The following is a 16,419-nucleotide window of genomic DNA, read 5'->3' as shown; positions in this document are numbered from 1 at the left end:
TTGTACACATTTTTTCTATGCCTGATATTCAAAATTTCAAATTGACATTAGATCTATTTGATCAAAAGAGGCACAGTTACATGTAAATATGATTTTGTATGAACAAACAATATATCTTAATTAAATTGTAATATACTGAGTACAACCCCTGAATTTAATTTGTTTTCTGTTGTTTGTTAACAAACGTGATACACCTGTGCAGTCATCAGCTGATTATCGTCAACTGAATCACCTGTCAGTATACGATTGTACAATGAGATCTAGAATTGGGACATTTATAACAATTTAAATGAATAAAATACTTACACTTTTGGTACTGGTAATGATAGCTACTGCAAATACCAGGGCTATTTTACGTGTCATGGTCAATTGCTTGTACAACAAGTTTAACTCCGAGTAAATCCGTTTATAACATGATTTATATTGAAGCGGTGTAATGTTAGTCTGTACCATCGGTGTCGATTTATTTCGCTGCTGAGGTCAATAATCCACACTTTCACATCTCATGTCCAGAATTATGTCTTTAATGAATTTTATTTTGTCAATGACTCCTGAGTGAATATATTTACATTATTAACAATATAATTTAGAATTTTATCACCCTTGTGCTCGTCGATCTTCCAACACGTTTTACAGATAACTTTAGTAGAATCTTGGTTGGAACATACTGGACTTAAAACTTTAATTTAAGCTCCTGATTTATACACTTCAGATAAATGTAGCAATAAATAACCACAATGAAAATAATAAATAATTTTATTAGAATTGATTTCTTCGTCCGCAACAACAATAACGCACACTAGGATAATTGGATCATAGCGCACATCGAGCATAAAACAGAATGTTTTTTTTAAAGTCAATTTTTAGAGTTTAACTACACCCAAAATTAACAACGTCTTACAAGAAAACTAAGAAAGATATTTTTAAAAGAAAACCATTTCAAGAAAGCACATATCCCAGAGAATATTTTATGAAAAAATCAGAGAAAAATGCAGCTAGGCCTATTTTCATGGTTTGTGGGTTGAGCTCTTTTCATAGGTATATTTTATTTTTTCCGACTAGCCATTTAGGGATTTTCTAACCGATTAGCATCATTTCGACCGATTAATCGATTAACTGGTTACAAATTGCCATCCCTAATAAAAATATACATGTATATGTATTTTTAAAAATGCTTACCTGGAAATAGTACTTGCATCTGCTCTGGACTCATTTTGTGTTGACCATATTCCATAGTAGGTTTATTGTCTATTAAGAATTGCTCTAGGTTTTGTGGAAAAATCACTGAGTCAAAATAGATTTGAAGAGCATCTCTACCAATTTTTGTCAGTTTTTTAAACATCTTAAAATTCCACTTCCGTATTTCATCTTCTGAGTTATGAGGACATTTACAGTCTGATGAACCTGTCAAAATACATTTTCTGTTTTCTGATAAAAAGTAGACTGAATTTATAATGTAGAAAATTTTATTTCAAATTTGGGGTCATTCATCTTAAAAGGAACATCAAAAATGTACAATATTGATTTTTACAACATGCAATCCCTATCACTCCAACAATAACAATTTTGGGGAATTTAAAATATTTCACTTATACATTTAATCATACTTTGATAGTTTATTATCTCAAAGTTGAAAAACTGAGAGATATTGAAGGGAAAATTCAAAAGGAAAATGTGGTTAGTACTATAAACTCACTTTGAGATATCAATGGTCTTCAAGATATTGATCATGATGTTTGAGATAGGTTCAACTGTATTGGACAATATCTTTTTAAAAAAGAAATTGCCCTATTTCTTCACCATTTGAAGAAATCACAATTACAGCTAGAGTACAGTAAAACTTGTTTAGTACAAACACGAATATTGAGAATTCACAGATATAGCGATGTCATCTTGGTCCCCAGCCCTATAAATTTAACTAATTCCTTATACGGATATAGCTAGGTAATTTCATAGGTTCAAATGAATTCGTTATAACCAATTTTTACTCTATATGATTCCTAGTGAAAATATTCAAAGAGTCATGAAAAACAACTGTATATTATATCATTATGAAAGAGCAAACATAATGTAATCATTACCATTTTCCTTCTCCTCATGTGACCTTTTGACGCCCCTTGTCTCATGAGTGGTTGCTTCTGTACCTGAAATGAGAATTTGTTTTATAGAGATAACCAAGGTGGAAATGGATCAGTCATAACATATAGTTTTTTTTTCTAATAGCAGTAAGTTGTGCATTTTTTACTAGCCATTTTTCTTACATGTATATCAAATTCTATCAACCAATCAAATTGTTGCCTGCAAAGTCATAGTATATCTAGAGTTGTTCTGAATTTGACCTCTGACATGCCCCTCTATGGGATGTTGTTAGATGTTAGTGTAGCGAGTATGCGAGAAGATCTAACAACTAATTCAACTAGAAAACTGACCAGTCAGCAAGGGCCCTGCCATGGGGTAGAATTAAAAGGATGCGCTATACAGAATGATCAAAAATATATGAAGAATAAGCAACAGCAACTGTATTCTTAAAATTTCAAGATAATTCCTGAATATCCAAAAACCTGTAAATAATATTCTTGTATTTACATTAGGCAGTAAAGAACAACTTAACATTGAATGTAAATTTAAACAATAATGAAGCTTGTGTTATATTATACACGCATTCTCAATTTATAGTCTCAATTCGCTATAAATAATGTACCGCGTTTTAAGTAATATAATATTTCAAATAAATTTTATTTTCTGCCAGTCTTACGAACCTTTGTTGGTTGTTGATTAAAATACAACAATTGTTTGTTGTAGCTTGAATGATTGTCTTAGGAGAAAATCACATTTTATAGCAGAAATTGATATTTACGTTACTGTCGCCGATCATGATCGTGTAGTTTTTATTTTAAACCAAAAAGAATTTTTGAATCATTAACATATCTTTTTCTTAGTAAGATTGTCCTACATTTGAGTTATATTTTCTGAATATCACATCCTTCACACACATGCGTGTCACAGATTTTTAAAAATGTTAATATATTTATCAAATTTTGATGTCATCGCAAAATTATAACTTTTCTATTTGGAAATTCAAAAGGACTGGAAGGAATGATGAACTAACTCAATAGGACTAAGTTGTAACTTTTTAACATCATGAGCACCCTTTCTATTGCATGGAAAGGTAAAAAAGACACTGTTTATCTGTGTTTACGAACAATAGCCCCCTTTTTCTTATAAGTCCAATGGTTAAAAAATTCAACGATATTTACGTGTTAGTATTTATTCACAAATTAAGTAAGAGAACTACACTGTCCCCTATGGGCCAAATTGCCTTACACTCAAGCACTAGAATATGCCTTTAATTAACAGTGGAATAATTGAACAATGGCATTAAAAGTTACGATAAATCTCAGAAAGATATTTACGTTACCGATATTTACGTTACCGATATTTACGTTCCCATGTTTTAAAGTAAATAAGTATTAATTTCTAAAGCTGTTTGAACAGATTTGCGAGTGAATCTTTATGATGTAAATACTAAGAACATGAAGAAATATACACTGTTTCTTAAAATGTCATTTTTTCTGTAACAAGAGTGCAGAAATGCAAATGGAAGTGCACATGCAAAGGTGAACATTTTTACTCAATATCTTGTGCATCCATGTGATTTGAAAATTGAATTGACATAATATTAATCACAAGTAGAATCGTGGTTTAATGATTGAATCTTTCCATTTTGAGCAATTGGTTAATATTGCATAGTTTCAAGTGTAATGCACGTTATCATTCGGAACGTAAATCTGAAACAAAACTTTCTTCAAGTCTGTATTTTGCTGTTTGTTTGAACTGATAGTGATCGTCAACTTTAAAAAAATGGTTATATACACTTGAATTGTATACCAAGCTAAATATTTTGAAGAAAAAAAATCATTTTTGTAGGAAATATAATTCCAGAAAATAGGCGCTGCGTTGCATGCAGTGGGGGGGGGGGGGGGGGGGGGGGGGGGGGGGGGGGGGTGTTTTACATCGGGTAAAAAAAGAAAGACGGCTGTGGGTGTTGTGTGTCAAGATACTGGTTGAAATTGAATCCATTTCCATTTTTGTTGCTTTGCAAGAAATAAATTTATTAACATGTATAAAATTTGCACCTAATTTTTCCCATTTGCATTGTTGCATAGACATATGACTTAGGAGGTATGCGTCTATGCTTTAATGGTACTGAAAATTCAATTTACGTTATATGAACGTAGAATGTATATTGCTCTATAAAGCACATGTGATGTGCAACTGTAATTACTGACAAACTTTTTAAAGGTGGTGGGCGATCTTTGTTTTATTTTTGAGATTTGACGATAAAGTTTTCACAAACAATTAAGCATTTCTGGTATGTAGCAACAAGGGTGGGGGAGCAGTCCCACCCTGCCCCCTCCTTTTTTCTCCAGCCTTACTTCAACTTCAGTAAATGTTCAGTGAAAGGCTGGTTGCCCCCACCCCCACTAATAGTGATGTACGGAAAATATATTGTAATAATTGGTACTGAATGTAGTTGGCATTGAAAAAAGTTCGCCTCCCACCTCTAGGATTTTCGACTTTGAGCAAGTTTTCTCACCCCGCCCCCCCTTTTTTTTGCCTTGTCAACTTTCCAGGTAAGTAAAAAAAAATTCTCTGGCTACCCCCCCTTCCACCATTTAATCTGTTGATTATTTCAAATGCAGTCATTCACATAGCATCGTTTTTGAAAGTGTATGTGTGTGTGTGTGTGGAGGGGGGGGGGGGGGCTCCACACACACACACACACACACACATACACTTTCAAAAACGATGCTATGTGAATGACTGCATTTGAAAAATATGGTGGAAGGGGGGTATTATAAATTACATGAGTCCTCTATAGATAAATCATTTATAACTTGAATTTTCAATTCAACCCTTTGTAAGAACACAGATTAGAAAATTCAAAAAATTCAATAATATGAAATAATATAATCATTTTTCCCCCGAATATACTTTTATTTTTGTATGATATCTATGTGCGATATTTACGTGATATTTAACAAACACTTCGTAATCAGGTAATGGCGAAATATTTAACCTTTTTATATTCTAAATAATGTGCGTTTCTCTGAGCAGATTAATATAGAATCAATTAATGTAGCATTTTAGGGAATATTATCATTATTAAGCTTATCATCGAATGTGCTAAAACTTGTTAAAATAAAAAGAAAATAATTTCATTTAAATGAAAATTATGTCCGTTTTATTTTTACTAATAATTGAATCAAAGATTGTACACCCCTTTTACAAATGTGCTTAAACGTTTCATAAATGTTTATAGTTAACAAAATTTGATGTGTATTATATTAATTTTGTATTTAAAAAAAAAGTCTTTTGTTTCCAAATATGGCTTTTCAACATCACGTAAATATCTTGGTGTAAAATTAGCCCTCCAACCGCTTTTATTTCGAAGGAGGCCAACAAAACACTGCATGAAGTATGTAAATCAAACTGCGATTTTTAATAACTATACACTTTCATGTTTCAAATGACGTTTAAAAGTGTTAATTTCAGTTCACTAATTTTTTTTACTTTTCCCAAGATCGATTTGTGACTATAAATTGAGAATGCGTGTATATATAAAATCCCAGCCTTCAATGAATGCAGATATCATGAAGGCTTGACCTTAACTTCAAAACAAATAGCAGTTGCAGACAAAGGTTTTCATTAATCTTAAAGTGACAGATAAAGAAAAGCCTACTAAATTTTCTGCAGCAGGCTAGATAATTAATCCCAAGGGATTAATTGTACCTCTCTCATCATTTTCTTTTAAAGTTACAATAAGAACTTTTTTTCAGTATTAATGATAGAATGGGGGTTTTATCCAACTACCTTAAAAATCAATAATACTTTTGAATTTACATAAAGGAAAAAAAGTAAAAATAATAAATATATATCTTCTTTAATCTATTTCTTGTTTTTAGAATTCAATGAAATCATAACTCATTGTGTAAGTTATTCTAACAAAAATAAAGTATAAACATTTATATTTAAATCCACATTTCAGAGTGTTCATAGCATTCCAAATTGACTTAACTTCAAGACAAACTTCATTTGCAGACAGAGGTGGTAATTAATCTCAATGTGACAGATAAAGATAATGCTTTGGATTTTCTTCAGGAGGAAAGCTAATTAATCCCAAGGGACTCATAGCAGCATTCAGTTTACAATGGGAACATCTTCAGAAGTTATCTCTCTTTGCCAAGGCATTCTTATACAAAGTTAGGGAATCTACCCCACCACCCCAGTTCCAAACTAGGGGACATAGATAAACAAACTTAGCATCAAAATATGTCTTTCTGCCTATTGAACTAACATACTAAATTTGATCTTAATTGGGCAACCATAAAAAAGTTATCAGGAAAAAACTAGTGTTGGCAAATCGGACGATTTTTAGTCACCGGTTACTCGCATACTCTTCCGATCGAGTACCCGGTTACTCGGATGATTTTTTGTTATAGTTTCCGTATTTATTATGAATCTCATCCTTTTATATATTGATAGAAGTAAATAATAAATGTTACATATATGAACTTCATTTACAAATACAAACTCCAAAAACACAATACCTTCGAAGAATTTTGATTTTAAAAGTCACTTGAAACGGGGAATTTGTATTGTTTAAGAAATAATTTTATCGACACCTGAAGGAGATATATGTCACGATCGAGGAAAATTAACCTACTCTGTAATACTTTGCAGTTACTGATTATATTTGTTGAGTTTCATTAAGTCACTGGTTATCGAATTATTTTTCAATCTTATTTGATTTAGCATATTTGTAGTTCCACCCGTATACGACAACTCAGATTCACAGAAATTCTTTAACAATATTTCCACGCTTTAGATGTTTGCGGCGGCATCTTGTTAAAGTATGTTCCTCTGACTTACACAGGTCTTAATGGGGCAATTATAACTCAGGTCTTCAAAACTTGTACCCCGTGACAATTAAAGTCATTAATTAAACTAATCAAAACAAATCGATCCTATTTGTGAACCACTAGAGCAAGCCTAACGGTAATTAAATTAGGGAAATGTGTCAATATACATTTACAAATAGCAAAAAAATTATTTCATACATATTTACTATGAAAAATGCATTTTTATCCGAGTAACCGAATAGCAGTTTTACGAACCGATACTCGCATTGTTCGATGGTTAACCGGGTACTCGTTGCCAACACTAGAAAAAACAGAAAATTTGTGGACGGAAGAATGACAGACGGACAGACAGAGTAATTACTATAGGGCACCCGCAAATCCTTGCGGGGCCCTAATTAGACTGCAACATATCGTCATCCTTATATGTAAGTTTGGTGATAATCTGTCCAGTGGTTCTTGAGAAGAAAAATTTTAGCAACTACAACTTTTGTTTTAATTTCCCTAATTATCTCCCCTTGATTAAGGGTTACATCCCTGTTTTTAGTAAAAATTAGAACTCTTCAGTTAAAGAAATTTAACAAAAGTTGGTAAAGGGGTTCATACATGTAAGCTATGGTTCATATTCTAAAATGCACAACACACAAATGGCCATAGCATTAGCTCTTTGAGACTTCAGCACAAAAGAGCTACTTGTATTGTTCTAAAAGCATAATATGAAAAATGTTCTAAAAATATGATGATGTACATTAAAGAAATAACTGTAAACAGAGCTTGTTTTTTACAAATCCTTGCCAGATATTCTTACCTGATTCTGGACTAGATGACCCGTTTTGCTGCTTGGCATCAAGATTGACTGGTGAGACACTGCAGGTGTCAGCACTTGGTTCTTTTCTTTCTTTATTTTAAAAAGATCACATCATGAATATTTTGAACTCTTTATACACAAACTTACTCAAACTAAATTAATGTCATACTACCTACAATACATTGAATAATCAACAATTTATGATAACATAAATGATATGATTATGAAAACTAGTGTTGTCACGATGATCGATTAATAATCGATGATCGGTCGGAAAGGCTGTCAATTTTAGACAATCGATTGGAGATTTTAACAATCGATTAATTGGTATATTTCAGCACATATCTTTTTTATAGTTTTCTCACTTTTATTTCAAGAACTAGCAGACTCTTGTTATCAAAATATATATCTTCCAAGTGTTGTCCTTTACTACCTATTTTAAAATACATTACTTAATATCTGTTTAAAATAAATCATAGGATAATGATAATTGTACATGTATTTCTAAACCGAAGAAACTAAACAACTTGTATAAATGAAAAATATTAGTTTTCTGTATTAGGGGGAATTCACTTTTCATTTCATGCGTAATCACAAGGATTTGCAATATTAAATGTCTTATAACAGTTTAAAAAATTAATTCCATATATAGGCTCATAATTTAGATGATCATGTAAATTAAAACCTGAAGACTGATCTGTCAATGCTTATGTTTCCCAGGCCAAGTAATTCCTAATCATGCAAAAATCTGTATTACTGAAAGTGTTAATTAAACTGCATATATACTGTTTTTAGAATTTCGATCTGTACAATGCACCTTTACCTACATTATTTAAAAATAAAATTCTAAATTTAATATGTAATATAATGCCTATTTTATGCAAATGGCCGATGATCAGTTGGTTAGGGTCAACCGATTCTACCGATTAATCGATTCTGATTTTCAACCGATTTGACAACACTAATGAAAACCCACTGCATATACACAAAAAGTCGACTTCATATGCATGTAGCTTGAAAAAGAATACACACAATATACATACATATGTATTAATATGTTGATATTTAGTTAGTGTCACCTTTGTCTTTAGGAGTTATGGATGCTTTTTTTGACTTTGATTTGTGCCACTCCTTCAACTTCTCCATTTGTGATTTTGCAGATTCTGGCACTTGGCTCTCTAGGTATATATGATCTTTGTCTGCAGTTAAAACTGCTGCAAAAACAAGGGATTTATTCCAATATTGTGAAAAACAGCCAAGGGGATTCATAAAAAAATCTGTTGAAACCAAGATCTCAAAACCTATGATTTGAACAACAAACTTGAATCTACATTACCTGAAGGTATTTGATATTAGTAAGACTAATGATGGCTTCAGGAGACTTTTTTAAAAAAATCCTATTTATGAGAAACTTTGATTGCCAATATTGCCCCGCCCTAACCCCAAATGGTAATGATAAGAACAAACTTGAATGTTCAAATTTTATTTAGTACCGGTAATACCATATGTTTCCATATGTCCAGATTTGTTGCCCGAGGAATGAGATCGTCCATCGGACACTTAATTTGTTAAAGCATTTCCATCTGAATACTAATCATGGTTTACCTGTTCTTGAGCATGTTAAGGTTTTTCTTACAATAAAATCACATATTTTTGTGTGTGGTTAAATTTTCATAGTTTGAAGAAAATTGTTGGTTTTATTTATATCTGAATTTGGTTTCATGGAGGAAGAACACTTAAGTAGAGTATATGAAATTTTCATTTTGTGGTGTCATGAATTCATTGGTCTCTTCATACCTTGAAAACAATGACCGACCAACCAATCAACAGAACAACAGACAGCAGCAAAGCAATATGCCCTCCCTTCTTTGAAAGGGGGCATGAAGAGAAGCAAAACAAACCTTTTTTGCCGTACACTTTCCAGACACATCCTATTACTCCAATGATCTGGTCATTCACCCCTTTTAGGAAGTCTAACTGAAAAAAGATGTATATGCACTGTTATAGACCTTTATATCTAGAAGACAATCAGCTTGATTTTGTCTAAAATTAAAATGATGTAGCAAGTGCTAAATAAAATATCTTCTAGTGAATTTTTTTTTTCATTCTTGTAATTATTCCTTTTAAGTTTGTAAACATGTTAAAACAGCATAGTCCTAAGGTATCCTGAGTGATTTCAGAATGGCTCTAATATCTTCCTTTAAAATTCAATAATTTGTGTAATAAATATGCTTGTTTTGTATTCATTTGAAAATTTGTATCCTTATTGTTCAGCAGAAATTCCAAATTGTAAGTCATGTACACTGACACCTATTAAATATTATCTGCCTAAACTTCTGAACCCCTCAACCAACAAAAGTATAGCATTATTCTGATTTCATGCTCCTCGGGGTCTAACAAATATATGTACAGGGACATGTTGTTAAGCATGTTAAAGATTCCTTTGATAATACTTTAGGTGTTTCAGGGCATAATTTGTAGATAAACAAGATGAAAAATCATATTTTAAACTGTCTTTGCTGACCATTGGACCTGACTGATGTACAGTGCCTCAGGTGTTATACTGGGATATTTCATTTTTAACAACATGACCTTTCTTTGACACATCTACACAAAAGTCTGTTAACCACCAAAAGGTTTCATCTCTATCATGTCTACCTGGGTACCAGATGAATGCTTTGACAAGAATTACTAGAGAAGAAATATTATAAGATTCAAAGTAAGACTTCATATTCCCAAACTTGAGTAATGTCAGTCATTTATCAATTAGAATAGAACGTCTTACATCTTTCTGTTTTTTTGTTGTTATTCCAATAGTTACTTCCCCTGTCGAGTCCATCAGGTCAATATCTTTCACATAAAACTTTTCCTCATCATCATATCTGAAATCTGCTTTGGACAGTTTCTTTACCACGCCCAATATGTCTACAAATTAAAAAACAAATAGCACAATGATTTGTTTAGTATCAAAGTCCACTTCAAATATGCTGACAGCTTACCAAATTGATTCGAGGGCTTGGGTTTTCCATGAATTTCTTTGACATTCACTGGATCAAAATGAACAGGTTTTCTCACAGCGCTTCCTGTGCTCCATTGACTACTACCACTTAAACTAGCTGTGTGACTGCTACTACTTGAACTAGCTGTGTGACTGCTTCTACTTGAACTAGCTGTGTCACTAATGCCACTGTCTTGGGACTGGGAAGGAACATCAACTGGCTCAATTAGGGGTTTGCGCTGAAACTTAAACTCGTACTTCTTGTGGTACTTTTTGTAGTCCTTGTTGGCCACATTTATATCTGCACCAATACCAGTAATGTAGTACTCCTGTAAAAGCAGGTATGTAAAAAGTGCATGTCTTAATATATATTTCAGTGAAAATATATCAATGAACTGATTACCGGGTATAAAAAAAATTCTGCATCTGAAATTCTTAAAAGAATTATATACTAAGAAATAGAAATACTTTTCACAGTTTAAAGAATTGAGTATGAATTTGATAGGTAAACTATTACAATTCATTACCTTAATAAAAATATGCTCTATAAAAAGAATAGAAATCAACATTTGCATGATACAACAGATTTGAATGAGTTGACTATGAAATGGTTGCCATTCTTATAAACTCTGGCAAGACAATTCATTGAATTGCTTGGAATACTGTCCTCAAAAAGTGATCTCTCTTACCAGAGGGATATTACCAGAGGGATACTAACCCTTAACAAAACAAGAAACAACACAACCTGCATGACCCGTCAAGTTAACCAAACTATAATGATAGAAAATAATGTCATTTGTATTGAGAAAAAGTGGAGAATGACTTACCTTATTGTTTTCAAATTCTGACTCTAATTCTTCAGCAATTTTGCCAAAGGCCACTCCTCTTATTTCCCCTGAATCATCTTGAAAAATCACTGCAAATCTCTGACCCTCCCCATTTTTGTTTCTCCAACTTTTCTTTTCCTCTGTGTCTGTTTGTATTCTCACAGTTGCCTTAATCTTCCAGCTGACAATAAAAAAATATGAAAAGCAAATCTTTATTTGATTACAGACTACAGAGTTTGTCCTACTAATTTTAAACTGTCTCAAGTGTTCACAGAATTGGGGAAAATGTTTCAAAAACTCTTCAAATTGGGAAAAATGTAAAAAATACTAGACTAAGTTTCAATGCTGAACAAGAGGCCCAAGCACCACATTGGTCACCTGAGAAACATTGGTCCTGTTATTCTTTGCCTGATTTTCCCCATTGTTATACACACTATGGCCCTACTCTTCCTCAGGGGTCTGTAGTTTGAACAAACTATATATAGAAACCACACTACCTCAGTAAGGTTTCCATATAAATTTCAGCTTTTCTAGCCTAGTGGTAATTGGGAAGAAAATTTTTGAAGATTTCCCAATATTTTTCAATGTAAAATTTTGATTTCCTATTGTGGCCCGATTGCACGGCCATCCAAACCCCTTGAGGAATTCAGAATCTCCACTATCACTGGAGTTTTCCACATAAGTTTCTGAATCAGCTTTTCTGGCCCAGTGGTTCTTGAGAATAAGTCTTTTAAATGACCCCACCCTGTTTTTGTCTCTTCTTGATTATTTCCCCTTGAAAGGGACTTGGCCCAAATCATTTTAACAACATCTTGATTTCCATATTGGCATAACTAGAATTCTTCAAATTAGTAGCTTGTTTGGACATCTGACCATAAGAGCACAACCTCATGGAAATACAAAAAAAATAGTTACATGGCAATCTTGATCAAAATGTATTTGTCATCATTGTTGTGCATATAGCAATTATTAATGAAAAGATATAGAGACATACCTTCCAGTAGGTTAGAGTTGCATTGTATTTAGATATACCATACAACAGATACATACTACTAATTATTATAAATATAATTCGATATCATTGTCATTTCCACAACAGCAAAATGTTTTATTTGCATTTTCGTGAGGATGTATTCATGCATTGACATTCAACAAATTGTTTACATGTTTATTATGTTACATTTACCCTAGTAATCCTGTAAGATTTGTGCATGCATTTCCTCATTTTAAACAATTCTTAAGAGGACAAGGTCTATAAATGTTCCCTAGTCATGATTTGGATAGTGAAATATTAGAAAGTATTTAAATTTTTCTTCACCTAAGATTGTGTGGTTCCTGAGAAAAAGTTTAAAAAGTTGAAAATGTGTAAAGATTACAGACACTGATCATGAGATGGATCACATGCACGGATCTCAAGGGGGGTGGGGGGTTCCGGACCCCCTGGAATTTGCAGAGTTATTAAATTTATATACTAAACCAAGTAAAAAGTGACCTTGAACCCCCCTAGAAAACGCACCCCCCCTTTCAAAGACTTGGATATGGTTAAGTCGGTATGAAAATCCATAGGTATGATGAAGATTTGGAAGTCAACGCCGTCGAGATAACATTTTTCTTTTTTTTCGGGGGGGGGGGGGGGGGTGTCAACAAATTTTTGGGTTGGATTTTTTTTCACTGGGTTGTGATCAAGATGGGACAGACAAACAGCTTGATGAGTGAAGTTTCTGTTCGGGTTAGCTAAAAATGCACATATAAGAGTTATTACCCTTTGACAATGTTATTAAAGTTTTTAAAAATAATTCTGTTAAATATTATTCTAAATTATTTTACTTAATCTTATTTTAAAATTATCCTTTCAAAAGGTATCAATTTTATTAAAATTTTGTACGGTTATGAAATTAAAAGACTTATAATAAAAAGCCTGAAAGTCTGTGAAATTACGTTTTATATGAATCATTTTTTTTTTCAACACGGATAGTTCCTACTTCTAATCACTAATGAAAGGCCCTTAATATGATTACACATATCACAACCCAGTGAAAAAAAATCCAACCCAAAAATTTGTTGACAATATACCCCCCCCCCCCCCCCAAAAAAAAATGTTATCTCGACGGCGTTGACTTCCAAATCTTCATCATACCTATGGATCAGGGTACACAGCAAGCTACATTTTAGTAACGAATTTTTTCTTTCATTAGCTTTATAATGTCAGGGATTAATATAAATTCCTGATCATTTTGCTGATAGTTTTAATACTCTTGAGTCCAGCCTGACGAAGAGTAGCTGAAAACAGCTGTTGAGAGATGAGCTATAAACTTGACCGTACTTACCGTGTTGATATTTTAGAAGTTATCTTGTCTATTTTGTATAGTTTTGTTATTTTGCGTGGGGTTTTACAAGCCATTAATTCGTTCTAGTGATCTTCACTCAAATAAACACCTAAAAACAATATATTTAAAAAATCCAATTTGTATTTTTCTAATTCGGCGGGCAATCGGGTTACCTCGCCTTTTCCCGTCGCATGCAACGAAAATAGGCGAGGTGATCCGATTGAGGGATGCTATTTGGGATGGTATAATGCCCTGATAAATGCAATGTCCTGATGAAATGTCTCTTATATGCTTATAAAATAAAATCTTTCCATAAAATATGACCTTTTTGCAACGAAATTTGTTTCTTAATTAAAAATTACTTCAAGATTCGAATTGCTATGCATAATGAATTATTTGACCTTTCTACGCTTATAAAATTTGATTTTTGGCATTGAAAATTTAATAAGCAAGAACATTATTTTAAAGTCTTAAACTTTTGCTGAATTTGAGCAGATGGGTCAAAGTTATCTTAAATATTCAGAAAAGAACATTAAAAGTTATGGGTTTTTTTTATAAAAATATATTGCTAAAAAAAAAATTCTAACAATAACAGTACTGTATACTGAGTTCAAAAGGGGAAAATGTTCATTTTCATCTATAAAAAAAAAAACTTCCGTCACAAAATATAGTTCCTGGCTTAACCCTACTTGAATGAAATTTAATCACGTTTTTTTCCATGAATATATAATTCAATTTGCATTGTAGACTCAAGATTTAATGTTAGAACTTTAAAATGATACAGGATTTTAGAAATAAAGGTCCAGACCAAAATCTACTCAAAAGCCCAGGATCGAACCTCCTTACGAATCCGAGTGATTTCATCCCTGTTTATGTTCGCCCCTATAGGTTTTGCTGCAGTGAATGGGTTAGAAGGAAATAAAAAATATTTCGTTTTTATTGTAATTAAAGAAAATTAAGTTATAATTTCTTTCACAGAAAAATTTGACAAGCCAAATATGAAATTAGATGTGTCAGATTCTGTGCTTACTTTAAATTTTTTTTTTATTAAATGTTGCTTCACATGAGTACAAAAATAGGTTTGCTAATACAGGGGCGCAATTAGTACTGTATAATGTGGGAATTGCAACAGATTGTTGGAAGACCTGATCTCCAAACATAGGTTATCAAAGATAACGAAGCTCACCTCGACGACTGTTATCAGTTGGAGTGATGCAAATCTCACATCATATTTTTTAAATAGTTAATATTTATCCTGACAATAATATTTGTGCAAGTTCTGTTTAAATAGATCTTCAAGTTCATTGAGGATTGACCTGTTCCAAAAGCATTAACCTGGTCACTCCTCTGGAAAATGTAGATCAGATCTAGCATCAGAAGCAAGTCTCGATTGTCCATCCTCAGATGCATCATCCACGCAAGTTTGGCCCAGCTAGGGCTTATAGTTTCTAATTGGGAGTCACTTATCTAGAAAATGTAGGTCAGATCCAGCATCCGAAGCAAGTCTGGTAGTGTCCATCCTTAGATGCATCATCCATGCAAGTTTGGTCCAGATAGGGCTAATAGTTTCTTGGGAATAACTTGGTCACTCATCTGGAAAATGTAGGTCAGATCCAACATCCGAAGCAACTCTGTATAGCGTCCATCCTTAGTTAACCATGCAAGTTTGGCCCAGCTAGAGCTTATAGTTACTTGAGAATAATCGGGTCATTCATCTGGAAATTGTAGGTCAGATCTAGCATCCGAAGCAAGTCTGGTAGTGTCCATCCCTAGATGCATCATCCATGAATGTTTGGTTAAGGTAAGGCTTATAGTTTCTTGAGAATGGACCTGTTCCAAAAAGCTGTTTTTAAAAATATCGTTTTTGACTGATACATTAAAAGAGAGCTATTAATGTATCAGCAAAACAAAAACAGCCTATGGAGACAAAAGAGTTACATTATTGATGATATATAGTCCATATTTAGAATACAAAAATAGGAAAAAGGTGAGTCGACCCAAAATTTAAAAGGAAGAAAAATGGAAAGGGGGGGTCCATACCCCAGGTGCCTCTGATCCCCAAGCTAGCTAGGGTGGCACACATCTTTAATTTTTTTTCAAAAACAGCAAAGACGTGATAAGTTTATATCTAAATCGTGGTTAGAGCAGGCGATGCTTTAAATATAAATAATTATGATTATGACCCTAGAAGTCTGATAATGAAGAACAGCAGGGTCATATTGACTCAGGTGAGCAACATGGCACATAAACCTTTTGTTCCCATTTAGATTTTTTTTATAACTATGTTATAGCTTTATGTAAAAAGAAGAATAAAATGATACTAACTGTTGTTTACCTTTTTTATATATATACTGAGTATGATACGGTATATTTTTTGACCAATTTTTAAAATGTACATGAAATTCTGCCAGTTGCACATAGTTATGCTCCCCTTTAAAGAAGCCTTGCTGCTTCTGTCTGTCGGTCCACCATCAATTTTCTTTCATTTTCTTCGTGTAGGTTGCACATAGGAAATTTGAAATGAAATTTTGTATACAGA

At 32.7% G+C, this 16,419-nt stretch overlaps 1 protein-coding gene across 1 annotated transcript; it reads right to left on the bottom strand.

Annotated features, from left to right (window-relative positions):
- Positions 1-176: 176 nt before the first annotated feature.
- On the bottom strand, positions 177-14,073 carry LOC134281929 (replication protein A 70 kDa DNA-binding subunit-like). Its single transcript, XM_062764366.1, has 10 exons — positions 13,881-14,073; positions 11,554-11,734; positions 10,728-11,055; positions 10,514-10,653; positions 9,630-9,705; positions 8,808-8,942; positions 7,729-7,818; positions 2,082-2,144; positions 1,180-1,404; positions 177-232 (listed from the first exon to the last, which is right to left on the bottom strand). Exons 1-10 carry the CDS (start codon positions 13,952-13,954, stop codon positions 177-179), a joined length of 1,368 nt encoding a protein of 455 aa, XP_062620350.1. The 5' UTR covers positions 13,955-14,073.
- Positions 14,074-16,419: the final 2,346 nt, after the last annotated feature.

This window comes from Saccostrea cucullata, unplaced genomic scaffold (assembly GCF_032062105.1).
Source record: "Saccostrea cucullata isolate Sc308-1 unplaced genomic scaffold, CSIRO_AGI_Scuc_v1 ctg616, whole genome shotgun sequence".
In the NCBI taxonomy this organism is placed as follows: domain Eukaryota; kingdom Metazoa; phylum Mollusca; class Bivalvia; order Ostreida; family Ostreidae; genus Saccostrea; species Saccostrea cuccullata.
The sequence above is the reverse complement of the archived record's forward strand: the minus strand, read 5'-3'. Positions and strand labels throughout refer to the sequence as shown.